At 40.5% G+C, this 27,753-nt stretch overlaps 1 protein-coding gene across 1 annotated transcript in view; it reads left to right on the top strand.

Moving 5' to 3' along the window:
* The first annotated feature begins 1,376 nt into the window (after positions 1 to 1,376).
* The window catches only part of clasp2 (cytoplasmic linker associated protein 2), a 55,543-nt gene continuing 29,166 nt past the window's right edge, over positions 1,377 to 27,753 (top strand). The window contains exons 1-15 of the mRNA XM_076301442.1: positions 1,377 to 2,167; positions 5,938 to 6,016; positions 6,459 to 6,562; positions 6,758 to 6,849; positions 7,280 to 7,355; positions 9,006 to 9,103; positions 13,075 to 13,145; positions 21,459 to 21,587; positions 23,811 to 23,887; positions 24,067 to 24,159; positions 24,605 to 24,750; positions 26,510 to 26,645; positions 26,799 to 26,869; positions 27,250 to 27,309; positions 27,558 to 27,635. Of these exons, the coding sequence (XP_076157557.1) occupies positions 1,970 to 2,167; positions 5,938 to 6,016; positions 6,459 to 6,562; positions 6,758 to 6,849; positions 7,280 to 7,355; positions 9,006 to 9,103; positions 13,075 to 13,145; positions 21,459 to 21,587; positions 23,811 to 23,887; positions 24,067 to 24,159; positions 24,605 to 24,750; positions 26,510 to 26,645; positions 26,799 to 26,869; positions 27,250 to 27,309; positions 27,558 to 27,635 (1,508 nt within the window). The 5' untranslated portion in view covers positions 1,377 to 1,969. The remainder of the gene's footprint in view (positions 2,168 to 5,937; positions 6,017 to 6,458; positions 6,563 to 6,757; positions 6,850 to 7,279; positions 7,356 to 9,005; positions 9,104 to 13,074; positions 13,146 to 21,458; positions 21,588 to 23,810; positions 23,888 to 24,066; positions 24,160 to 24,604; positions 24,751 to 26,509; positions 26,646 to 26,798; positions 26,870 to 27,249; positions 27,310 to 27,557; positions 27,636 to 27,753) is intronic.

The raw sequence follows: 27,753 nt of genomic DNA, 5'->3' as shown, positions 1-27,753 counted from the left end.
AAGGAACTTACTGGCTTTAGCATCAGTTGTCTTATTGACATGAATATTAAAGTCGCCATTTACAATTATCCGATCATAGCTAGTGATGATGAGCGACATAAGTTCAGACAGGCTTAACACACTGTGTACACAGGATAGGCCTAGCATTTATTTCCAAGTTCTTGTACTCCGTATGAGCTGACCCTACCGTCTTAAAAAAATAAATAAATAAAAAATACATAAATTTGGGGCAGCCGTGGCCTACTGGTTAGCGCTTCGGACTTGTAACCGGAGGGTTGCCGGTTCAAACCCCAACCAGTAGGCACGGCTGAAGTGCTCCCCGAGCGCCGCTGTTGTTGCAGGCAGCTCACTGCACCGGGATTAGTGTGTGCTTCACCTCACTGTGTGTACACTGTGTGCTGTGTGTGTTTCACTAATTCACGGATTGGGATAAATGCAGAGACCAAATTTCCCTCACAGGATCAAAAGAGTATATATTATACTTATACTTATATATATTTACACTCACCTCATGGCATCGTCATAATCAGTCTATAGGGTCATTGTTAAATGTTGTCAAGGCCAAGGCTGTTCTTCAAACAAAATGAAGTATTTCAAATGTAATTGGTCTTATTGAGCAGTGAAAGGGCTCCTTAACTTATATCTCAAGTGTAAAATATATGGTTCTAAAGCTGATCTGTATTATTTCCATCTGTATTGTCCTATCTCGAATACAACAAATACAAATGCAGGCTTTGTGAGGTTGTGCAGAGGAGATCGAATGATTTATTTAAGTTACTTTAACTGATGTCATTCATTAGTGATCATGTTCATACACTATGTGAATATCCAATAGAACAGGCCTGCACACAGCTGTGTGCCCAATATACTGTAGAGGAGCAGTTAAAGGCTTGAATGGATGCCGCTGGACATACTTGCATAACTGGAATTCATTTTGCAATCTGGTGTGAAAGCTATTCAATTCATAAAAAATATCACAAGGTGCCAAGGATGGATTTTTAAATCAAATTTACTCTATCTAGCCTATGTATTTATTGGCTGATTGAAAGATTATCAGGTCTATCAACACTTGCTTGGCAAATAGTTCATAATTTATAAGGCCCAGTTACAATTATGACTTGTAGTCTGTGCAGTCATTGGTGTAGCCAGATGTAATTTCTTAAATCTTCGCAAATACCTCTCCATGAATAGGCGAACGAACACAAGGTCTGGTAGTGGTGGCTGGACATAGGTCAATCGTAGCATTATCTTTAGGCTTACAACTTTGCTCAGGTTAGCTTTAAAACTTTTAACCACCAGATGGCGGTTTGCATCCCCTCGATTTATATTCAGGCAGCTCATTGGGTTAACTGTGCGGCGCTAGAGGACCCCGAAGCCCATACCCACCGCTGCGCTGGTGTTATTTTGTAGGCCGACTGGTAGGCTGACAGACTCCGGATTTCACACCATCACAAACCGGTGGAGCGCCAGTTGGAACGACAACCAATTCAGCCGTGGCTGCATTGACTTTACCACACCTGTATATTACGGACATTTCCATCATGGATTGCAGGAGTTATGAACTAGGCGTTAGGCCCTTGCCCAGTCAGCCATAACGTCAGCATAGTTGGCTAGCTAGCTAACGTTGGTATTTTAGCTAGCTAGGTTGCTAGACCATCGCATCGTTCAGTTTGCATTAACTGTTATTAATGTGCGTCAGTGGCTGTTTCTGGTCGTAACTATGACTTTTTGAACAATTCGCGTCTATCCATCAACTTAAGGGATCATTGATTTCACTGGGACGTCTTACACTTGCCGTTTAATATCGCGCTACGTTGATTTCATATCGCATATCATACAAAACGAGGAAGCCGACCTCACTGGATAGTCCAAGGTTTTGGTGACAGCCTCGCTTTCTTCAACACTAAACGGGAACCGAAACGTCACTGTGCGGCTAGCGGCTTCTGCAGGCCCAATACATTCGGTTTCAATGGGGGAAAATGACAACATGGACTATTTTTACCAGCAGGTTTTGCAAAAGGACGTGACCCGGCGTCTGCAGGTCGGCCCAGATTTAATAGACTACCTCAATGATCCTCAGAGGTCTTTGGATGTTGAGCAAGACAAATCACGGTTAGACAAGACCATAGATGAACTAACTGGATGGGTCAACTCCAGCAATTACAAGGTAACACCAGAGACATGTGGAACATAACATTTGTAGGCTGCATTATAACAGGTTAAAATGCTAACGGGAACGTTATCTCCCGTCATTCACAGCAGACCGCTAACTCATCATCATACATCATGATAATATATATTAAACGGTACTTTTGCTTTTTACGTTCACCTCTTAACCTGACGTTGTGTATCCCATCAATGTAGCTTGTAGCTAATGTTAGTCCGTGTTTTAAAATACGTTGTGAAGAAAAAGTGGATGACAAAGGGTGGTCTAACGTAGTTGATCCAGTTGCCTGTAACGTTACAGTTTGCTCGAATACCTGATGACTTGCAGTATGGCCCGTTCTCTCTTTTTTTGAAGGAGTTGTGGCTAAATAGGTTATCATAACTGAATGCTATTTCTCGATAAGAAAGGTAACAGTACTATATCGTTAATACTCGATTTATAATGAAATGTGTGTGTGTATGTGTGCACGCGCGCGTGTGTGCAGAGCTGCGGGGGAGGGCACAGGGCTATTGTTTTTGTGCGTTGTTTTTGGATGTTGACAGATTTGTCCATAGGGATGGGTGTTTCTTCCATAGCGGCGACAATGGGAGGAAAGAGTGATGGTTTGGGTGTTTGTGTCTTTTCTTACCCGATAATGCCAGAATTTTGAGATATCAATCGTCTGCTGTTCAGTATGTTTTCTGGGCGGAGCATCGATGGATTATTCATTAGCTATTGTCTAGCCGCGTGACGTTAACCCTCATTTGCCCGCTGACATCCATGGGGATGGAATGTGGCTGAATGTACATAATAGGCCTACAGTTTCAGCCAACAAATTATGACTGATAGACAGAACGTGTAAACAGAATTAATCTATTGCCTGTAGTTGTGTCCTTTGGCTAAAGCTAAAGCTGGTTCGTTGACACTAAATGAATTAACGGCAATAACATAACTTTACATTTCCATATAGGCCTAATTAGCGCTGTGCATTATGCCCAACATCTCATATCATGATATAGGTAATTTCATATTATGGTATACAAATATAACATTTTCTGTAAATTCAGTAAATAAATATAACAAGTTATGTGGGGCTAATATTCTTATTACATTTTTTTTTTTACTTTACATCCTTGATAAAGCCCAGATGCAAGGAGAATCTAGCCTGACGAGCCAGACCCACATTAAAATGTAGGGTCTGGGCACTCACCGTTCGCAGTGCTCAGTCTGAGGGGCGGGATAATCGGTTGTCTTTCTGAATTCCCTCTGCACGCAGTAGGACAGCGCTATGAGTCCCATGCGTTTCCCACCAGCGGAGCTAGTTGGCTAGTTCAAACTTTTGCCAACTTCATAAAAGCTTAACTCGTCACACTGTTCGCCAACAGCAACATCCATCTTATTTGTTTTCAAGTAGCAGGGAATTCAAGCCAAACCGTTGCAACTCTGCCATCAATCATAATGTTAAGCCCACCTAACGACTCTATACACGATTTGATTGGCCTGATAGAAGTTTAATTTTTCGAGCTTACAAGCCAACGGAGAGTTGCTAGACTATCCCTGGTAGCAAATATAATTTAGGGTGCGTCTAGATTTCTAGGCTAAGGAGAATCCTGTAAATTATTGAAAGTCTGTACTGAAGCAGGCCTAGGGTGACCAGATGAGATTGGCTGAAATTCGGGACGCTTTTTTTTCCGGGGGGGGGGGGGGATGGATGGTAGGCAGGCTTACAGGGAATTTTCAAACCTGTACCAAAACACATTTTTATTCAAACATCAAGTCTGCCTCAAAATACAACAGAGAAATCAAGAACTCAAAATGTCATTGTGGGAAAAAACAAAAAAAACAATGACTGTTAACAGTGCAAATCAGACATTTCAGAATAAGGATAATAGCCTAACGCTTATGGGTCATTAAGTAAGAATACAAAATAATTGTTAGATTAAGTAGATTATGTTAAAACGACATGGACATTAGGCCGAACTTCCGACGTATTTTTTTTGCACACACGCTGGCTCTGCCTGCTGCGCTGCCTGCTGCGCTGCCTGCACAATGTCCTCGGCTTCGCGAAATCAGTGCATATTCGCGCCTAATTATAGAACGTCAAAAAGAAACAAAGTAGCCGGGCTGCATCCAGACACTTAGCTGCCGTCGGGGGCTGCATGCAGTCGACTCAGACTCTACGGACAGTTTTTAATGTTTATCAGAAAATAACTACTCAGTATTCTGATTGAGTATAATTTTCGGGACAATTAGGGCAGGATTCGGGATTCGGGACAACTGCTTGGATATCGGGACTGTCCCGAATTTTTCGGGACGTCTGGTCACCCTAGGCCTATTTCGGCAACCTACCTCACCTCACACATTTTTACACATTTGGTGACTGTTGCTGGACTGTTAGACCCTATACATACCGGTATGCAAAAACATCATCATGCTATATGAACTACATCACATCTGACAATAAAGTAGATATTCTTATCATGGAGAGGAATTATTTTATATACGATAGATGATACAATATGGCACACTGCACATATATTTAGAATTAGTATTGAACTTGTTAATTATTTGAAAGTTATTTTTTTTTCCAGATTACTGTATCTGTCAGAATAAATAGACTTTGTAAACGTGCTAGTGCTAATATAGTGTTATTTTTTGGGGATTATTATAGGCTTGCCCTCTGTTGTTGGTTTAGCCTAATTTAGTTTCATTGGCTTTTTATTGAGGAATAATGCAATCTCTGTTGTTGCAGTTTAATTAAAGTAACAACAGAAACAGAACTTTTGAAAGCTGTTTAGGGCAGGTTAACATGCATGTCCAACAGATGCTTTTTGGGACAAGGAAGATGTTTTGTTCCATGAAAAACCAGGCCCATGACTACATAGCCGAAACCACTCTTGATACTACGTGTCCCATACCATCCTTGCTGAGCTCTTTCTACTTTTGCAAAATTCAATTTCATCAAATTTCCTTTGAGGGGTTTTATCTCCTCTAGCTGTTCAAGTGGACAACATCAATTGATGCGTTCAAATCAATTGTTTAGTTATTGTCATGTGGATTAAAATTGATATTAGACTGTACAATGCTATGTGAACCTTATTCTAGCACAATTTGCAGTACATGTTCATGAAGTTGCACCTCTACCTTCCTTAAATGCATTAATTATGAACATGAATAAAACACACAAGAAAGTGACTAATTGTAACTTGTAACTGAAAATTGTGGTGTAAAAGTTTATCTCTATGAATGTTTAATTATCTCTCATTGAGAATGGTTACAAGTGGAAGTAATGTCTATAATAATATGATGTTACAATGCATGAGGGTTAAGTTTGAATGTAATACATTGGTGAATTAAATACATTGGTACCCCTCCTGAAGGAGGGAGAGGCTTTGTGATGCACAGTCATACCATTGAGGCTGGCTCATGCTGGTGTTGTCAGAGTGCAGGTTTATTACTTTATCGGTCTGGGGTTGAGGCTGTGTAGGATGATTGCATTTAGCTTCCTCTCCCTTTTCTTCTGTGCTGTTGTATCACTTGCTCTGCATGGTTAGTGGAAACGGCCATCGTGAATGTAAGTGTTGTTGTTATCCTTGCCAAGTATAGGTGGCTCTTAATGACAGTGTTCTTTTTTACACCTTGATGTGATACTTCCTGGGTCTAATATACTTGGGCACATACACAGTTTTGCAGTAAGGTTTAGGGCTCTGTTTCAAAATACATTGTTCTCTCTACTCTCAATGAACTGAATTCACTAATGAGGTTTGTTTGAATCTGTGTGTTTTAAATAGGTGGCCTTGCTGGGCATCGATATTGTAGCAGCATTTGTTGACAGACTGAATGAACGGTTCAGAGGATTTGTGGGTACAGGTAAGGACAGTGTGATTGTTTTTGTATGTCAGCGTATTTTATTAATTTTTTTCATATTATTATTTTGCCTGCGTGTGTCTGTATTAGTATGTGTTGAGATATATAAGTGATATGTATGTGTGTTTATAGAATGTGACATTATGTGTGAATGTGACCCTGATAGTGTGAAAAGTGTGGTATGGTCTCTTGTGGAGAAAGACACCTTTGATTTTGTTTAGAGGTGATGCTCTGACATTACATTTCAAGAACCTTGGAGACTTTGCACTCTTATCAATGAACTGAAAAAAATATGGAAAATAATTTTAAAATACTCAAATCATTCCAAAACCACAAACATATTTTTCTGAATAGAATTGGTCATGGATGTTCTGTAGACTAAGACAAGTCCACCTTGTCTGCTTAGAAGGCTATATACTGATCTCTATATTATTTCTGCATGCAGTCGTTCCGGCGCTGGTGGATCGACTGGGGGACTCTAAAGACCAGGTGCGCGAGCAGGCCCAAGCTCTCATCCTGAAGCTTATGGAGCAGTGTGCCACACCTATGGTGAGCATCAGTGCAACATGCGGATACTGAAGACAGGGCCAAGCACACATGTTGTCTTTTATTAATGCATTTAGTTTGCATGCTTTTCACTGGCTCAAAGTGAGTGAAATGTGCTGTTTGTCTGTCTATCTGTCTGTAGAAAATGTGTTTTTTAGGGGCTTTAATGACCCCTATTTTCACCTGTTCTATTCACAGTATGTTTGGGAGAGATTATTTCCTGGTTTTAAACACAAGAACTTCCGCAGTAGAGAAGGAGTGTGTATCTGCCTAGTTGCCACGCTTAACACGTGAGTATACTCCTCACACACTGCTTACTGGTAGACACAATCAGTGGTGTAGTCTATGTGATACCCACGACTACGCAGTATGCCCACTTATAAAGCATCACCATCTGAGTATACCCACTTAAAATACATATTAACATTGGGGTTTAATCACAGTATACCCACTACAGCTAACAAGACTACATCACAGTATACCCACTACTGCTAACAAGACTGCATCACAGTATACCCACTACAGCTAACACTGGACACAATCACCCAACATCTACACTCCCCAGTTCCCCATGTGTCACAGAATGATCATATCAGATGTATCAAGCCAGTTAAAACAGGACAAAGCATATGGCAATGCTACAAGAATAGAAGTAGTAAATGCACCTGATCCAGTGTACCTTATGGATATGATGCACACTGACCGGCGTCTCCTTTACAGGTATGGTGCCCAGCCACTGAGTCTCAGTAAGATCGTGCCATTTCTCTGCACATTAACTGGAGACCAAAACCCACAGGTAAATAATATGTGATAACATAATTTGTATGTGTCTGTGTGTTTACAGTCATGTATTCCTTTGGAGTGGTGTAGTCCATGCATATTAAAATGAATGACTGTTTTCCCATTCTTTGTGCCTCCAACTATGACTCCCAAACTCTGCACTAATAATTTTGGTTTGGTGGCTCTTGACAATGTTAGTAATTTTTCTCATACATGCTCACAATCAGATGCTAGCTCATTAATGTACAGATTCTTGGGGGGCGGGGGGGGGGATCACATTCTGCATTACTCGCCAACACTTGCTATTCCCAGTCTTGAATTGGGGACTGGAAAACAGCTTGGGCTGCAGAGGATGGGGCACTATGATTAAGATCAACACTGTATTTAGACCCTTCCTACAAGCCCATGGAGCTCACACACAACAGTAGCACTTGAGGGAGGAGTGGTTGTTGGCATGCTGAGATGCTTAACAGTTACTTTTAACACTCGGAAGAACAGTGTGGCACTTACTGATTACCCTCTTGCTGACAGAGAAGGCAAGTAGCTGCTGTCTTCACAGAACAAAGGTGTGTGTGCTGATCGTGGCAGCTTTGCAAAAAGGCAAAGAGTCCTGGTGTAGGAGGCAAATAGAAAAGCTGTGTTTCAATATCAGAAAAAGTGGATCAGACAGTGGTGCATCAATGTGTGGTGACACTGGGTGATGGATAAAACTTCAGTGGTGTGGTACCTTAATGAGATTGTACCTCAGTATAAGTATATATACCCTTTTGATCCCGTGTGGGGATTTAAAATACACACAGCGATCACATAGTGAGGTGAAGCACACACTAACCTGGAGCAGTGAGCTGCCGGCTACAGCGGCGCTCGGGGAGCAGTGAGGGGTTAGGTGCCTTGCTCAGGGACACTTCTGTCGTGGATGTGCTTTCCCCGCCTGCATTTTTCCTACTGGTCAGGGATCGAACTGGCAACCCTTCGGTTACAAGCCCGAAGCCCTAACCAGAAGGCCATGGCTGCCCCCAGACATCTGCGACTGATGTTTGATTGCGACTCTCTGCTTGACGTGTTGAGGTGGCTTGAAAGGAGAATGAAACGATTCTGAGCTGAATTGTTCCCAGTTAGTTGCTGCTGGGTGGCCAGCCCATTTTGTTGGTAGACTGAGGAAATTCAACATCTTCCCTTTGAATCTGCCAACTTCATGTTCCAAGTGCCACACGACCTTTGGCACTAGACATCGCAGTACTACAACCATCCTCTCTCACAGTAGCGCACTAAATGCTGTAGAATGGATAAGTAGAGGTAGGAAGGGTTATTCCATTGGAAGAGGAGAGTGATGATGGAGAAGAGGGCCACTTTTGTCAAGATGTGCTTGTGTAGTATACTGTATTTGAAAACAAATCTGTATGCACTGTATTTGGAAAAATATGTTAATGCAGAAATATAATTTACTGTATCTGTTAAAGTACTTGGAAAAAATCTCTGACAATGTAATAAATGTTAATGGTCTTATAATGTTGTTTGAAGTTGCAAGCGAACCAAATAAATGAATGAATGCTGTTTGCCTGCCAAAGTAAGGGCATTTGGTATTCCAGGAAGACATCTGGTTTGCTGATTAAATTGCATTTGTGTTGTGTTCTGCTGAGTTGTGGTAATATACTGTATGTTGTAGGTGAGGGAGTCTGCCATAGTGTCTCTGGTGGAGGTGTATCGTCACGTGGGGGAGAGAGTGAGGGTTGACCTGAACAAGAGTGGAATGCCCGGGCAGCGGTAAGCAGTTGGATAATGGTCTCATTTTTATCATTTAATAGCATCCCATTTTTTAACATCAAACATTTTGTTGTGGATTAAAACATGACAAATTGATTACAGCAATACATTTGCATTTTGGTAAATTTTGTTATTGTTTCGGTACAAGACAGAGGTGTCTATTGAGAAGGTCTGTTACTGCCAGCAAAACTATATAGAGAAATGTAGTTTGTAAAGAATGCCTCTTACTTGGATAAACTAAAAACAAAAAAGAACCGCAGCTTTCATTAAAATCTCTTCAACCAGTATTGCACATATTCTAAAATAGAAACAAAAACTTGTACTGGGGAAGTCATAAGAAACAAATGCATATACAACTACTTTGAATTTGAGTTCAGAGTCTTTAGCAGTACTCCTTGTGCTATCTCTTCTTCCACGTTACCAAAATAACTCCTTTAATAGAAAACAACTAGATAAAAATCTCAAACTTTTGCTGCTGATTCTCTCTTTTGGTTGCACTCGCTTTATATAGCGCATATGAAAATGCGCTATATAAATAAACGTGACTTGAATTGACTACTACATTTCTCTGACCTTTAAGGTCAGTAGTGCCACACTAAATCCTAGACAACGAGATAAGACGACAGAGATCCCTGCTGAGACTAGTATTTGGCATCCAACTCATGATTAAATCAAATGTCTCCTCTGGTGGATAAAGGAATTCACTTTCCTCATGCATTGTGTGATTTACTGATAGCAAAATGTCTATCCTCTTTGTTGTGTGATGTGTGTGTTAAAGTTTAAAAACCTAAGGAAAAATATTTTTTATTGGGCTGAGGAAACACTATGTAAATTTCCAATAGTATGTTTACATGGACAGTCTTTTTATTCGAATTAAATGATTCCAAATGAAAATTTTGTGTCCTCTGTTTACATAGGATATGATAGAACGTCACATATTACCAACCGTCACGTATTTACAACCTCTTACGTGTATGTGTCACTTAATATTCATTTCTATACAAACCAAGATGACGGATTCCTAAAGAAACTCAAGCACCCACACAATAAGTGTATCTAAATTAGCTATGTACCAAAAATTACATTTTACCGTGACAGTTGTAAACTGTGTTGTAATGCTGCGTGTACAAATCCGCTTGGAGCTCCAGTGGAATTTTGATTTGCGACGAGAATTCTCGGGCTAACCGTTGATAGGAATAGGCCCAGCACTAAACTCCGAGTGTGGTAAACAAAATCGGACATTTCAGGCAGTAAAAGCCCCGGTAAGAACCATACTAGATTTTGTTCAAATCTACACACCTATGGCTACTGAAAAATGTAAGGTTAATTTCTCAAAGGTTATTTTGAAGTATTAAAAAAACAACATTGTTTTAGAATTTTGAACGAAATGGTTGGTAATTAGCACGTTTACGATAGAATCTTTGGTGGGAATAGCCATTGCTGTTTTGAGTTTGCTTGAGAAGATGGACGTAGATAATTTAGTCAACATTTTAGTTGTTGTCGTCTTTGCCTTGCATCCATCAAGCAATCTTATAGTAATGCATTGGTTATGGTGGGGATAATGCAAAGAAGTCGACAGCAAGAAGATAACCTTTTTGTTAGTGGGCCTACTGTTATCTTTAGAATTGACCCTGCCTCCTCCCAAGGCCAAAGACTGATAGATGAGCGGGACTGTTGGTGAGAGAGTTGTACTCTTCTGATTTTGAATGGAAACAAAGTGTCCATTTGAGACCCATCAATCCTAAGTTACACCAGGCAACCTGTTTCACCATATACATGGCTGTTCAATCGGAATAACAACGGAATACACCACCCCTGTCATTACGATTAGAATTCTAATCAGATTGGCAGTTATATTCCGATCAAGGTCTTCATATGCGTCATTTTCATTCCGATTGAGCCATTACTCTAATTGGATTAAAAGTGTCCATGTAAACCCACACTGACAGTCTAAGTGTTATGTGATGTACACTCTCCTCTTTCAGTTTAAACCTAATGCTATATTATTATAGATATCCTGTCTGTTTGAACCATGCTTGTACAGTGGTTAGAAGTAGAGCGGGTGTGGGAAGGTTACCCTTTCTATCCCAGAGGTTAAGTCAGCTTATTACTCTAGTGTGTTACTCAGACATTCCACCCATTCTCAGTTTTACCTTGCCAAACTTTTGATACGTTCTGTTTTCCTTATGGTACCAATCGACGGTCACCATCACTAACTGCCATTTTCAAAATAACACCAGATTTTGCTCAAATATTTACAAAGAAAACATACAGAGTATGTAAACTCAAAGGATTTCATTCACTTATGTGTTCTTACAAATGATCACACTCTCTATACCCACCATGACTTTCCACACTTAAGTACGAGGGTAGTTTGTTTGGTTGTCATGCCTAATGTTGATCAATCTGAATTATTCTAAATCAGCCAGCAAGGGTACAGCCACTTAGGATTAGACACATATTTCGAGGCGATGCTAGGACAACCCTGAGGATATGTTGGGCATTGAGGGCATGTGCAGCAAATCTTAAGCAAAGCTAATTAGGCCTTTCCCAATAAGACCACAACAAGAAGGCCAAACCAGCGTTATGAACAACTGATATGAAAATTGTTAGTCAGTGTACTATAAATATTCCAAAACTTGGTACTTGTACTGATGCCAAAAGGATACCTAATAAAGAAAACAGTTTTTTGCCTGTTCCTCTTTTTATGTTTGTTTATGATATTTGCCAGATGCTTTTTTTCAAAGCAACTTACAGTACAATGGCATTACTAAACACTGTGTTAATATTAAATATTAGTTTACAGTAAATTCATATGGCCTGAATAAAATAAATACCAATGATAACACTAAATGCAATTAACAGAATAGTAACAGTAACGATAAACATGCAAACTGTGGCTGTGAGGAAAATGAATTTCTTAGAAACATGATAAACAGATAATTAATTTTGATAACGCAGATGACGTTTTTTGAAGATCCCGAAAACTATTGCTAGAATGATAGGTATATGAAGATGTTAGCTGATGCACTCTTTATAGTCAAAGAGATTTTGAAATGAGTCACTTAAATTTGAAGTTGTGATGATGGACTCCATCAGGCAACCTGAGCTTCTGAGCACCTTGTTAAGGTGTTTTCCTCTCCCAGTGGATGTTCCTGCCATGTCCTGGTGGGTCAAGCCTTCAGACAATGGAACATCGCACAAGGGTGGCTGGCAGTGGCAGAGAGGCTGATGGAGAAAAGGTGTGGGGGAAGGGTGTGTGTTGTACTCACTCAGAGCGGGAGACCAGCCCCTCCCCGAGCTGTTTGTGCCCAGCTGGGGGTTATGTAACACAACAGGGAGAGAAAAAGAGTCGAAATGGGAAGAGGAGAACTGAATCTGGGTGTTAGGCTCGTATTGGTCTGAACACATAGCCCATACGGCCACACATACATGCACACATGTCCACAAGCTTGCTGACAGACCGCTCTTGCACATCATGGAGTGAGTATTGACACGCCTTTTGCACTCCTCACCCGCTCCTCAGCAGGAAGACTGCAGGTGTGGTCACTCTACCTCATCCGCCCCCTGTGTCTTTGGCCCCTTTTAGAAACTCTCCACTCCATTACAGAATAGCATTCCGCATATAGCCACACTCACAGCGAGGGAGGGCACTCTTCATAAAAGAAATTAGGTGTGATACAGCAGCAACCTTTGAGATGCCCTCGACAAAAAGACAAATCATTTTAATAGTTTAATTAATTAATGAACATAATATTTAAAAACCCTCTACTTTCTCATACAGTCTGTTTGGACTAAAGTCACTTTAAAGTTGGAATCATTTCAAGTCTGTGTGATTTTGTGATATTAATCATCAAGTTTAATGTTAATTGAAAATATCATTATATAAGTTAAAATGAGCGTTTTGGTTTCAATTTAAAGCATCTTAGGGTTCCCTATTTTCTAATTAGACAGTGTTGTGTGTTTTACAGACTCCAGATGATCCTGGGCCGCTTTGATGATGTTCTTCATGCTGGGAATATGGCTCTGACTCTCAATCAAGGTAAGGGGATTATCCAACACCCTCACTGATAAAGGGTCTTGCATTCTAACTACGTTAGCAACTTGCATGGTTGGAACTATGCAAGTGTGACACAACTCTTTCCCAAAACAATAGTTAAAACTTTTAAAACTTAATAAGTTCAAACTTTGAACTATGGTGGTGCAACGAACATAGTCCGATGCATTGTTAAGCGACACAAGATTTTCCTGAACATTTGCGAACACTGTCGTAAAGTTATGTAGTTAAAAATACAGCTCTCTACCTGTCATTGAAGCAGAGTTCGAGGGATCAGTCATTTGTTTACATATTAATAATTATAAATGCATTCAGGTTTTCTGGTTGATATTTTACACTTCTAACCACTATACAATACTATTGTTAAATGGCTTAAGCACAAATTGCATCTCTAAAAAGTCCACTTGCAGCAACTAGCACGCGAGTCGAAGTCACACGCCTCTTGGGTAGGTAACTGTCATGTACTCCAAACCGCGTTCAGACCTTAGTTATTAGATGTTGGTTATTTGATTGATGCATCGTACCATGTTAGTTAAAAGCTAACCTCCGTAGTTGTATGGGAAACGCACTCCTGGATTGTACAATGTTACATGCACTGATAATGACATGCCTGTTATCAGAAACAATTTCAAGACATCTCCTTTCTTGTCATCTTCGATTGTAAAAACAATGGATGAAATACCACTAAAAGTGTTGTAGTTTCTAAATTAGGATATCTATGAAGTTTGTCATTGGTATGATACAACTAGAAAATAGCCACACATTCTTCTTTAGGAATTGTCCCATTTTTGATTAAAAAATATGGCTGTTTGCATTTGGAGATTACCAGTGTTACTGCTACAAGTCTGATGTGATTAAAGTTGTAAAAATTCCCGAAATAGTTTTCCATCATTTGTATGTGTTTGCATTGGTACACCAGCCCCTTTGACTTATCTTGTATGAGATCTAATTCAGGCTGATAGAAAGCTGTTCAGTAAGGACCGGTACCACAGGTTGCAAGAGTTAAGAGGATTTTCCTGCGATATCCGTTAGTCCAAACTGGATGTGGAATGATGACTTGGTATCGGAGTTGTTAATCTAGGACAAACATCCACAAATTATTCTACAAGTGTATATACAAATTAATGTCCATTAATACTGATATAAATTAGGACATTGTAGTCCATATCACAAGCTGTTCTTCACTCACCAAACAAACATGCCATCGCAAAGTAAAAAGTAAGACCTAGTTAGGCTTCTTAATATCAGTCTGAAATGGGCATTTCAGCAAAAAACTATTTGTCATTTAAATGCTGAAACATAAACAATGCCATTCAAATATGAAACAGCAGAGTAAGAGATGTGTCTCCTTCAGTACTTTAAACTCATCAACTAGTCTAGTCAACGTATTGTCTTGAGTTTACCTCTATGTGTAGCTGGCAGTAGCATTCCCAAATTATATATTTTGAATGGTTTGACTGTTGCTATAATTAAATAGCAACTGCAAGTACTCTAGCTACAACCGGAAAGGAAAGGAACAATTAACAAAGCTAGATGGAAGGCTTGGTTTCTGTACTGCTGTTTGGTCGATTCATTTGTGACACCATACATCTGTGCCTCTATGATGATTAGCTGCTCAGATACCCTCCAAAAAAAGAGTTTTTGCAGCAAGGTGATTAGCTGTCTTAACTGGCTTGTAGAATGTGGAGGTGGGTATAGTGACATAGAGCATGTTTAATTTACATATTAATAGCAGATGGCCTCTAGGAGTTTAATTTTGCCAAAACATTAGATCTGCGGTGAGAATCTTGCTCACATAAATTAAGTCGAAGTTTGGTGTTGATGTGCTGTGTATTAATTGAACATTAATTATTGGAGAGCACCTTAGGATGTTGGTGCTGTTGTGAGCTAGGTGTCACAAGCTAGTGACATCACGGAAATGGTTCATATCAGGTTTGTGCTTTCCCAAACAAAAACTCTCTTAACACAAACCTAAACATTTAAGTAAATTAATAATTTACATTTGCCTCAATAAGATCATAAGTTGATAATTAACTGGTAATTAATGTATGTTTTCCATGTCATTTTTATCATGTTGTTGTTGTTGTTGTGACTGTTACTTTTGTGTTGACTTACCCAAGGTGTCTGCTTACATTAATACCATGGGCAGTTGCCATGCCATGAGAGGTGGGGAATCTTTTCAGCTGCTCAATCTGTGTTGGCAGCAGTTGGCTGTAAGGATTAAGCCGTCTCTCACTATATACTGCAAAGGTTAGGAGTTAGGCTTACAATACTAAGACCTCCGAGGGGATGACGGGATCTCTCCTGATCTAAGTATGTATACAGATGGCAGTTTTTAAATGAGATATTGAGGCATTGTGTGCCCCTTGTTCATACAAGGAGGGAGGCAGGAGGAGAGGGAGAATCAGAGCGTTATGGTCGCAGAGAGAGCCGTGCCTGCCTCTGAGTCACACTGATCCAGTGTGACAGGGAGAGGGAAAGAAAGAAGTGTCAGTGTGTGCCGCCAGAGAATCCATGACTATGGGGGACGATGGAGATGGTGAGTGTCTCTCTCGCTCTCTGTATATATATATGGGACTGTTTCCTTTTTGTTTGGGTTGAAGAATGTTAGTTCCTTTTTTTCTCTTGGTAGTTTTCCGACCATCATGGAAGCAGAGGGTCGGAACATATGGTCTCATGAATCCACTTAAGGGTCGGTCAGATGCAAATGCGAGTAAATATTCTTAGAAAAAGTCCTTTCTCCGTAATGGCTGAGCTTGTGAAAGTTCTCAAGAATTTCTAGTCATGAATTTAATTTAGACATTTGTCATTGTTTTGTCATGTTACCATATTTTGCTCTGACCAGTCATTTAGAAGGAGAGATTGTGTGAGAAAGAGGAAGAGAGAGGGCGCAGAATTTCTGTTCCATCTCAATAGGTCTGCTTTTGTATGTAGTGATGATTCTGGTTGGCATCTTGTCAGCTCAAGTTGTCTGGTGTGTTATGTGTTAGGCGCTGCTGTGATTATGTTATAATCGTAAGATAATGCACAGAAATTATATTTAACTCAAAATAACAGCCTGAAAACAGCTATAAAAGCGTAACATATATTAGCGCTTATGAATTCCAGCTAAAGTAAAACGTGTTTGAAATTGTTGGTTTATTGTCATGTTCCGTTTTTTTTTTTTTTTTTTTGTAATGGAATGACTGGGAGGAAGTGCCAATAAAGAGTGTTTAGCCAATTTTAAATGATTTTGATAATAAATAACAGAAGTCGGAGTCTTTTCAAATCACAAAAGCATAAATTTGTCTTCTGAGTATTAGGCATCAGGACTGAGAGGATTGGACTCACTTCTCCTTTCCCCATGTTGCAGTGTGCACATAAATAGATTAGGCTGCTCCAGGGCAGAGTACCACATGCAGTTTGGACCCAAAACATATTTTTGACTTTGGTTAATTATGTGTCACTAACCTCAATCCAAACCCTCTGAAATTATACCCCATCAAATGCATAATTTATAGACCGGACAGTCTCCAGCAGGGATTATCAGGCTACCAACCCTTTTTTATTCGTTTTAATTTATTGATTCCTGAAGCAGGAAGAAACCCACTCCTCAAATTGACATGACATTACAGGGAGTGTTGGCTCAAATTCGCTTATTTTTTCTGACAAATTATCAGTTTTATGTTTGCATTTCTAAGATAAATGCTTATTAATATCCACAGGACACCAACTATTGCAGTATGGCCGTTATCAACATGGGAACTGTTACAAGAGCAGTTGAGTGTGTTTGAGTGACGCAGTAATGTGTTGGATTGGATATACAGGTTATGAGGAACTAGGAAAGACAAAGATTTTTTTCAAATTCTCTGTTAGTCATCATTATATTTTTTCGTTGTCTTTAAAGACACTATGTGTAGAATTTATATTGTAAAACTAGGGTTATCAAAAAAAAAGAAATGAACAAATTAATCACACAATTTTTCTGTGAGTATCACAACTAATTTCTTCTATACAGTGAAGCTTTTAAAGGTACACTATACAAGATTTTCATTTTTACGAAGTCAATTTGATGATTAACAAACTTGTAATAGGCGAATCGTTCACCTAGCATAGATATACAGCATAGACGTAGCTTTTTGGAGATAGTTTATTAATCCTTCACCTCCACAACAAAAGCATTTTAATTGTGTACAGGGGGGATAAGTCACAAGAAATTTGCTATTTACAACAGCAGAGTAAAATATAAATATATCGCAACTCTAGAGGGAGCTCTACAGTTGCCAAAAATACCTACATCTGACCTTTAATAATAGATATTGAACTTTAATATTATGGAATTAATGTAAAATCAACAAGGAATTCAAATTCTACTGTTAATTGGCCCCAACACTACACAAAAACATCCATCATTTCTTGTTGTTCTGAAATCATAGTTGCGTTATCATGCAATGTGTCAAATTACTTGGCATACATGAATCCTGATGCAGTGTGAGATACCTGCTTTAACAACATCTACCCTAATATTATTATACATGTGTGAGTTTTTTTTCTTCCGGATTTTTGTTTTGTTTTGTTTTGTTTTTTTCTTCAGTGATGTTGTGTCAACGAATCCCGGGACTCTGAAAGACCGGGGTGCACGAAACTGTTGGGCATGTAGCCCCACAAGGATCACACGGAACCATTGTTTTTCATTTTGATCCCACACCCCTCCGGCCGGATTGGACTCCCGCAAGGAGGCTAGGGCGGACACAGTTTTCTGTGAATATCTCAAGAACCATAGGGCCTAGGAGGACCACATTTTTTTACTATGTTGGTCTCAAGTGGCCATGTCAACCCATCCCATAACCACTCATTTGATGTATAGCGCCACCTAGTTAAAAATTAAAAAGCAAAAATGAGGCATTGTAATCACAGGTATCTTTGACTGACAGGTTCAAAACTGTACAGAATTTGAAGTGTAAGATCATTATGACACCCTCTGAATGCATGCCCAGTTTTGTGGAATTCCGTTCATGGGGGACCATACAATAAATTAATATATGTGTACATTTAGTGACTGTACACTACGCATGCACACACACACATGCACTCATGAACACACGCAAACACACACATAAAGATACATGCACACACATGCAGGCACACACACATAAACACACACATAAACGCACACACACATAAACACATGCACATACACACACACACACACACACACACACAGGTATGCACACACTCACACTCACACACACACACGCATAAACACACACACACAAGTACACACGCACAGTAGACATGTAGGCACACAGGCACGCACGCACACACACACACACACACACACATAAACACAAATATGTGCACGCACGCATGCATGCACAAACACACCCGCACGCACTCACACACACTTACACACCCACTCACAAGCGAACACACACACACAGAGAAGCACACATATACACAAAAGCAAACGCACACATGCACACACTCATTTACATACACAAAAATTGGAAGAGTAGGTGATTGAGTGGGAGATGGAGACAAATTGAGATGATTTATTTTTGCGGAGAGAATGTGCAGGACTGAACAGCGGTCATATTTTGTACCGCTTTGCGGTACATCTAGTTATTTGTGCTGTACTTCAGCCACATGACGTATGCTGACTGACCTGTGGTTGATTTACCTCTGTGTGAACTCACAATGTCCTTGCTTTTTACAGCTATTGGCAGTTCTTAACTAGTACAGGATGCAAAGTTTGTTACGGTCTTGTAGATCTGCTTTTCATCACCCTAATCCACCAGACAAGATTTTAATGGGTTCCACAGCAAGGCGTAGAACTGTTCAGTCATATTCAGGGAAGGTGCTAACAAGGTTACGTTAGACAGGTGTTTTTTGTGAAGAAAAAAGGAGAACAATTTCATGGGACATTAATTTAGAACATGACCCAGTCTGGAAGATGATCCATTGTCTCTATTCTGTTTTGCAGGAATAAATAAGTATCTATTATAAAGGCAAATGTCAAAGGAGAACAGATTTATGAATTCTGCCTAATATTCTGGTGTCAACAGATGAGGCATATGCTAAACGTCCAAAGCACCCATTTTGATTTGATTTTGGCTTTCTAAATTATTCTTTTTCATTTACTTACTTACTTTTTTTGTTAAGCATAGACCAAGGCTGACCTATAGCCTGAAACAAATATTGTTTGTCTGACATGTTTTTTGCATGCTTGAGCTTTAATAAATCTAGTGCATAAGATCCATTGAAATCCTTTTGTAGAAATGTATACAGATGTATATTTTTTGTATATAGGCCCACCATAATATACAGGTCCTGCCAAAGGATGACTATGTGAAACAGAGGGCTCTGTATGAATTCTGTTCTGTATTCTGTATCAGTAGTATTGTCAATATGTCTTGTATGTATGTCTTGCATGTATGTCTAGTATTCCTGTCTTCCTCCCTCATGAGATTCCTTTACAGTAACTCATGCTTGTTGTTATTTTTAAATAATCTTAGGTCATGTTTTAGTGTTTTTGTCCAGACATGCTTAAGGTCGATGTGCCTGGAGGCTGTAGCCTGTAATGTTGTCATGGAAACAGCATGAGCAGTACCCCCACCCCCGCAACTTTGATCGGTTCTTGTTTTGTTGACACACCCAGGGCCACTGGACAATGGGGGTAGCAATGCCCTAGGGTAGCTAACCCACCTAATTCATTTGAAAATGCGAGGCTGTGTCTCTTTTTTAATTTCATTGTGAATTCAGCAATCCCATTGCAGCAGTTAGCATTTTGCTGTAATGTGTCCGTGTGTGTGACGGCATATTCTATTACACTATGCTACCTCCCTCTTGCTGCTGCTAGCTGCAGTAGCATGCTAGTCTCATTTCTGGCACACTCATGCCCTCTTCCTCCCTCCCTCCCTCCCTCTCTCTCCTTCTCACTCTCTCCCTCTCACTCCCTCTCTCGCTTTATCTTGGGCTCCCTCTCTCACACCCACCCACGCACAAACGCACACGCACGCCCCAGCCTTTTTTGATGGTGCTTGTTTATTGAAAGACTACTGCAGTCTTTCTCCCTAAGAGTAATTTGCTTAGGAGCTCCGAAAAGCCTTCGATATATACAAGGTTGTACCTCTTGCAAGCATTATTGGCTGGAGGACAGTGATGTCATTCTTCTGCTGATTGGCCCTTAAGCGGATGGAGAGAGAAAGGGACTAAGAGAGGGAGGGGGAGAGGAAGAGGGTGGGAGAAAAAGATGCCGGCTGCTGAAAATGGGTGGTGGCTTTAGCGGACGCTTGTGTGCTTTTTTGTGCGAGTGCAAGGTTGCCATGAGTAACCATGAAGAGAATGATGTGAAAACGAGCTGAATCGTTGCTGTGGCTACAGCAGACGAGTCGTACGGACAGGGATGAGGCGTCTCATATGCAAAAACATCTGTGACTGTGAGTGTGTGAAGGTGTCTTGTGTGTTATGTATGTATATGTATACGGATAAAGCACTGTTCTAGCCATGTTGCCATGGCTGTAGGGTTGAGCATTGCATGTGCGTATTAGAGGCTATGGGGTGTTGGCTCAGATGGTTTACCACAGCGATCTGATTTAAGTAGATGCTTATTACAGCAGACAGTTTCTCGTGCTTGTGGTTATATGATGTTTTTTTTATTCATTATAGCTGTTTATCTGAGCATTATTGTTGACTTTTGTTTGCCTCTTGGATGGAGGTATGTGGCTATGGTTGTGGAGTGAGCTGTACCTAGCCATGATGTGTGGGTGTGAAATGTGTTTTTTCTTTTTTTGTATGTATGTGTTTGATAAAAGGCAGACATCCGGTGTCTCTGAAGAGCCTTGATCATGCAGAACTCTATGCAGCTGGTCCTGTTGCTTTGGCTGCCATGAACTTAATCATGACTTCAGCTTAAAACTAAATTCTCCTGGAATTTGTACTAGAAAACATGCATTACAAAAGCTTAGAATATGACCTCAGTGGCCTGTCGATGGAGTTTGGGTCGGGGACCAACTGTATATGCTGCTGAAATAGGAAACCACTTTCACTGCTGATCGACCGCAATCCTGCTGTTTTTTTTTTTTTTTTGCCTCCAGTTGTTTTTTTTTTTGTGTGGTCATGCTACATTTAACTCTTGTCAGATTTAGACAGACATTTGATTGTTGTTTTTAAATAAATATTTATTTGGCTGAGGGTTTTGATTATTATTGTTAAGCATGAGGTTTGATGTGTGTGTACCTTCAATAACATAGAAGTTAAACATGCATTTATGGCCTGTTAGTCTCCGTATCTAAGGTCTCTGTGTTTGTGTGTGTCCAGATCGCAGCTTTGATGATGATGACTCGGTGGACGGCAGCAGGCCCTCCTCGGCTCAGGCCTTTAAAGTACCAAAAGTACCAAAGAAACAGGAGGCCCGCAGACCCAGTGCTACTGGATCCAAACTAATAGGTAAGCACAAAAACACACACACACACACACACACACACACACACACACACACACACACACACACACACACACACACACACACACACACACACACACACACACACACACACACACACACACACACACAGGCAAATACTAACACCCATACATACACACCACCAGTCACCAGTTATTACATGTAACCAATACCACTTAGACCTTTATACCTTTAGTGTTGTTGGAATGGGGATTAACACTGGGCATGCTCTGTGGCTGCCAGGTGTTAAGTAATGTTAGTGAGTTTAAGCCAGAATCCCAGATGATGTCATATTTGGACTATTTCAAATAAGTGAAGTAATAGTTGATACCTCCCTCTGTGTATACACAAAATCCAGGGTGTTTTCCATGGCTTGTTCTGATGATGATGGCGTTTTTGTAAACCCATGGATCTAGTGTTTAATAGTTGAGTCAACACAATGGGCCTAGACCAAGCTTTGTGTGTTTGACTTTTCTGCCCTAGTGGTCTCGGTATCTTATTATTACTTGAAACAGTGAGAGTCAGTCTCTCTGATGGAATGCTACAGGTACCAGCATTGCTGTGTGTGTGTGTGTGTGTGTGTGTGTGTGTGTGTGTGTGTGTGTGTGTGTGTGTGTGTGTGTGTGTGTACTGTGCCTCCCTCATTTATTATGAATTTGAAATAACTGATGAGAAATTCCTCTGTGACTGACAGAAAGTTAATGTTATGAGGTGCTGACAGACAGGTGTGAAATTTGACATAGGCTTATTAATTTCACTGTGCGCTGACAAATCAGTGTTGGATGAGTTGATACTCAAACACATTTGGTTATTTTAATTATTTTAGCGTCACTGTTTAAACTGCTCCAGAAGGTATAAAGTTTTCGAACGAAGGATGCAGGTGAAATAGCAGAATGGGTTTATTGCTTTTTAGCTCGTCATATTACATTATCAAAATTAAATGTGGCATTAAATGTATCATGAAGTGTTATTGGATTACCTATTGATATTACATATTGTCAAACATAATATGATACAATGCACATGCTAGCACACATTCCTAAGCAAAACCCTCAGATAGGCAACTACTCCCTAGGATCTTAACAAAGCAGAACATTTCACTGTGATGAAGGGCTTTCCGCCTTCTCAGCATTTGGTGTGGCGTAACATTGTTGGCACAGCAGACTGCCAATAAGTGATTGTTCTGACAGGATGCGATGCGAGCGAACATTAGCGATAAAATCCGTTTAATTACATTGTTTTCAATTGGAATGTCCTGACTGTACGCAGTGCTGTGCAGAGCGATGCAACGCAACGTTTTGACGGACGCCCCGTTTCTATTTTCCTTCTGTCGTATCGCGTTGCTCTGCTATTTTGAATGAGAAACTTTTACATTACATTACATTACATTACATTACATTACATTTAGCAGACACTTCTTGACCAAAGTGACTTACATATGTCAGCTATATTACAAGGGATCACATTGTCCCCGGAGGAGCAACTTGGGGTTAAGTGCCTTGCTCAAGGGCACAACGGTGGAAGCCGGGAATTGAACCCACAACTTTCAGGCTACTGCACGCTAGCCCAGCTCCTTAACCACTACACTACCACCGCCCCACTTGACACAGTAAGGGCATATTTAACGGATTCACTGTAGACAGAAAACACCTAATACTACAAGACAGACGCTGGCTCGGGTCCTGTTAGGACACCCTGTAATATTAAAGGTGCAGTCCATGATTGTAGTCCACTAGACATTTAGTCAAATACAAAGAATTGCTCCTCACAGCCCTCTTGCAGTGCATCCAATGTGCACACTCAAAAACACTCTGGTGTGGCCCTAGCTGTGGCGCAACTGGCTGGTGCACCTGCACCGTACGCCGGCGACCCGGGTTCGATTCCTGCCCCGTGGTCCTTTCCGGGTCACGCCCCTGCTCTCTCTCCCATTCGCTTCCTGTCACTCTCCACTGTCCTATCATTAAAGGCATAAAAAAAAAAAAATAAAAAAAAAAACACTGGTGTTTTAAACACAGACCTGACACTCTAAATGGGGAACATTAACAGTTCCAGAGAATCAATACGTGGCTTTAGGAGTGTTCATGGGTGTAATTTGATTGTTTTTTCAGCTCAAACCACAGCTGTTCATTTGAATGGTGTGTTTGTATGAACATACTGTGTGTGTTTGCTGTGACATTTGAATTCACTACTTGTGGGTTTCTGCTCAGGTGGATCAAAGGAGGGAGCAGGAGCTCTTGATGAAGAAGATTTTGTCAAAGCCTTCACTGATGTGCCTACAGTCCAGGTATCACACACACACACTCTCTCTCTCTCTCTCTCTCTCTCTCTCTCTCTCTCTCTCAAACAGACACACAGATACTTACCCTCTTAATCTCTAAAATATGGTATGATTGATACGTATACGTACGTATATATATTTTTTGTGCTGCGTTTACTTGCTTACACTTACGTATTTCCAATCAGATCTACTCTTCACGGGACTTGGAGGACAACCTGAATAAAATCCGAGAAGTGCTGTCAGATGACAAACATGACTGGGACCAAAGAGCCAACGCTGTAAGTCATTCTCTCTCATGCCTCGAGTCGAATTGTGCCTCAAAGCCCTCAACGCAATAATTATATTTTTGCCCACTCCTACACCTACACAAGGTTATGTACATATGCTTGCAAAATATGAATACACCCACCTATTACTGTTGATAAATTCGGGATGAGTTGTCTTGGATTGACATTCGCTGTAGCTTAGATTAATCTCAAGCACATCTCAAGACCTTTTTGTTTAATGATCACTTCTCCACACCCAACACAGAGCTCCATACAGATAACTTGTCTTTGTTGTATTGTTTTGTTTGTTTGTTATTGTGTTTCCTTGCCTTCCTACTATGTAAAGCGACCTTGGGTTTGAGAAAAGCGCTATAAAAAAATAAACGTATTATTATTATTATTATCATCTTGACCACTGGAAACCCCTCTGACCCGGCACGTGAATGTGTTTGTGCAGCTGAAGAAGATCCGCTCGCTGATGGTCGCCGGAGCAGCAGACCATGACTGTTTCTACCAGCACCTGCGGCTGCTTGATAGCGCCTTCAAGCTGTCCGCTAAAGACCTGCGATCTCAGGTGGTGCGCGAGGCCTGCGTCACAGTCGCGTAAGTGTGGGCTAGTGGGTATGGTATCGGTCTTTTGGGCGATACTAAACAGTCCGTAGCATCCAATGCCCAGTAATGACAGAATAACCGTAAAAGTCTTATTTGGTGTGAGAAGATACGTTTTTGTGTTGCAGTAGTAAGTGATACACTGGATGCATTTATTCTCCCATCAGAGGAATAGCTTCAATGCAGCGGCATTGTGTAATGAAGTACAAAAGTAATGGTGGTCTTCACACGGAGAGATCTTGTCTTGAAATGCAAAGATACAAGCCTGAATTGAGCAAATTAATGAAATCAGCTGCCTCCGGTTTCATTTGTGTCAGGCCCACATAATCATTATATAATCTGTTACTGTAAGATCTGAATAATTTATATTCTGAGGTTTATGGATAGGAAGAATATCTTGATCATGCAATCCAGTATGAAAAACTGGCAGAAATTGGTAACCGAGTGTCTGCCACTAGAGTGGGCCTACTCTACACATACAGTAATGGCTCCAGGGATGAGCAGGCGCACAAAGTGGGTTAATCTTCATCACCCACCTTCCCCTCCTCTGAGAACATGAACTGTGGGGGATCTAGCGAAACCGAAGACAAGGAACTGTTGCATTGTTAGGATTATACAACAGGTGTGTCTTATAGAATAGAATATCGTGGAAAGGTTAAGTTAAGTTTTTCCCCCTAATTTAGTTCATAAAGTGATTATTTTCTTATATTCAAGATTGATTACATTTACAGTGAAATATGTCAAGGCATCTTTTGTTTGAGTGTTGATTATTACAGGTCATGACAATCAAAAAACTGTTTCTCAAAATATTAGAATAAAGATTTAGAATAAAGATGTTATAATACAGAAATGTTGGTTTCCTGAGCCTTTAATCTCTTAGTCTGGTTCAGTAAACACAACCACAATCATGGGAAAGACTTCTGACTTGATAGTTGTCCAGAATACAGCTATCCACTAGGATGGTAAACCCCAGAAGGTCATTGTTGAAAAAAGCAGGGTGTTCACAGAGTGCTGCATCAAAGCATATTCATGTGAAGTTGACTGGAATGGAAAAGTCTGGTAAGAACAGGTGTGCAAGCAACAAGGATGACCGCAGCCTTGAGAGAGTTGTCAAGCAAAGCCGATTCAAGAACTTGTACCGGGGGAGTGTACCGAGGCTGGAGTCTGCATCAAGAGCCACCACGCACAGAGGTGTCCAGGAAATGTGTCACATTACTAGTGTCAAGCCACTCTTGAATCAGGGACAAGGTTAGAGCATCTTACTTGGGCTAAAGGAGAAACAGAACTGGACCGTTGCCCAGAAGTCCAAACTCCTTTTCACATAAAAACAAATTTTACATTTCATTTGGATATTCGGATCTAATCAAGGTCCCAAGAGTCAGGAGGAAGAGTGGAGAAGCACAGAATCCAAGTTGCTTCAAGTTTTATATTTCCAGTCAGTGATGATTTGGGGTGCCATGTCATCTGCTGGTGTGTTGGTTCGCTGTGTTTTATCAAGTCCAAAGTCAATACAGGACATTTGAAAGCACTTCATGCTTCCATCTGCTGACAAGCTTTATGGAGATGCTGATTTCCTTTTCCAGCAAGACTTGGCACCTGCCCACAGTGCCAAAACTGCTATTAACTGGTTTGCTTACCATGGTATCACTGTGCTTGATTGGCCAGACAACTCGTCTGACCTGAATCCCATAGAGCAGGGGTTCTCATGTCAATTTTCACCTTTGCATTCCCTGTTCTGCATGTTTGTGTGTAGGTATCTGTCTACATTGCTGGGGAATAAGTTTGATCATGGAGCAGAGGCCATCGTTCCTGTGCTCTTCAACCTCATCCCCAACTGTGCGAAGATCATGGCCTCATCCGGAGTGGCTGCTATACGCTGCATCATACGGGTAAACACACACACAGTGTACATGCACCATTTATCTGAGTGCTGGAATAGTGTGTACCAGAGGAAATAAAAACAGAACATATTTAATTCGTATAAGAAAGTTGAAGTGTGTGTGTGTGTGTGTGTCTGTGTCTTTGTCTTTGTTCCTTTACAGCACACGCATGTTCCGCGCCTCATCCCACTCATCACCAGTAACTGCGCCTCGAAATCGGTAGCAGTGAGAAGGTAAGACTGGACAGGGATGAAAGAAAGTCTGTGTGTGTGTGTGCATGCATATATATATATATATATATATATATATATATATATATATATATATATATATATATATATATACATACTATACTACATGTGTGTGCATATATATATATATATATATATATATATATATATATATATATATATATATATACATATACATACTATACTACATGTGTGTGTGTGTGTGCACGCACGTAATAAGACAATGGGGTTTTTGATGGAGTGTATGTTGCCCTCTTCTAAAAGTTCTGAATAGAGTGAAAATGGTGTACAGTGGTTGGTGCATCATTGTGCACCTGCTGACTTGTGTTTACCGTTGTGTGTGTTTTATTGCCTCTTTTCAGACGCTGTTATGAGTTCCTGGATCTGCTTCTTCAAGAGTGGCAGACTCATTCTCTTGAGAGGTACATCTTGTGAATATCGGGGATAAACAATACTATTGTGTAATGGAAGATAACGAAACTAAGAATATTTAGATATTCTCTCTGAGTCTCACCCACCTCCACCCCACCCCAACCCCTAATCTTACACTTGACTACTTAGGATCAGTGAAACTGATAGTAATAATCAGTATCAGATCGAAAAATCTGTCCAAGAATGTAGCATGTTTAACTCTCCATGTCCCTCGCCTGGTTCTTCTCTTCTCTCACAGGCACGCTTCAGTGCTGGTGGAAAGCATTAAGAAGGGCATCCGGGACGCCGACTCGGAGGCTCGAGTGGAGGCTAGGAAGTAAGGCTGCTCACTCACGTTGTGTGCGTGCGTGCGTGCGTGCGTGCGTGTCTTATTAAAAATGTTTCTAGTGCATCCACATTAAATGCATGAAGAAATAGTATTTATGTCTCGCCAC

The sequence above is a fragment of the Alosa pseudoharengus genome, unplaced genomic scaffold (genome assembly GCF_046254945.1).
Source record: "Alosa pseudoharengus isolate Yale_2024_CS ecotype anadromous, Long Island Sound unplaced genomic scaffold, YU_APseudo_1.1 YU_APseudo_1.1_scf_23, whole genome shotgun sequence".
Lineage (NCBI taxonomy): Eukaryota > Metazoa > Chordata > Actinopteri > Clupeiformes > Clupeidae > Alosa > Alosa pseudoharengus.
The sequence above is the reverse complement of the archived record's forward strand: the minus strand, read 5'-3'. Positions and strand labels throughout refer to the sequence as shown.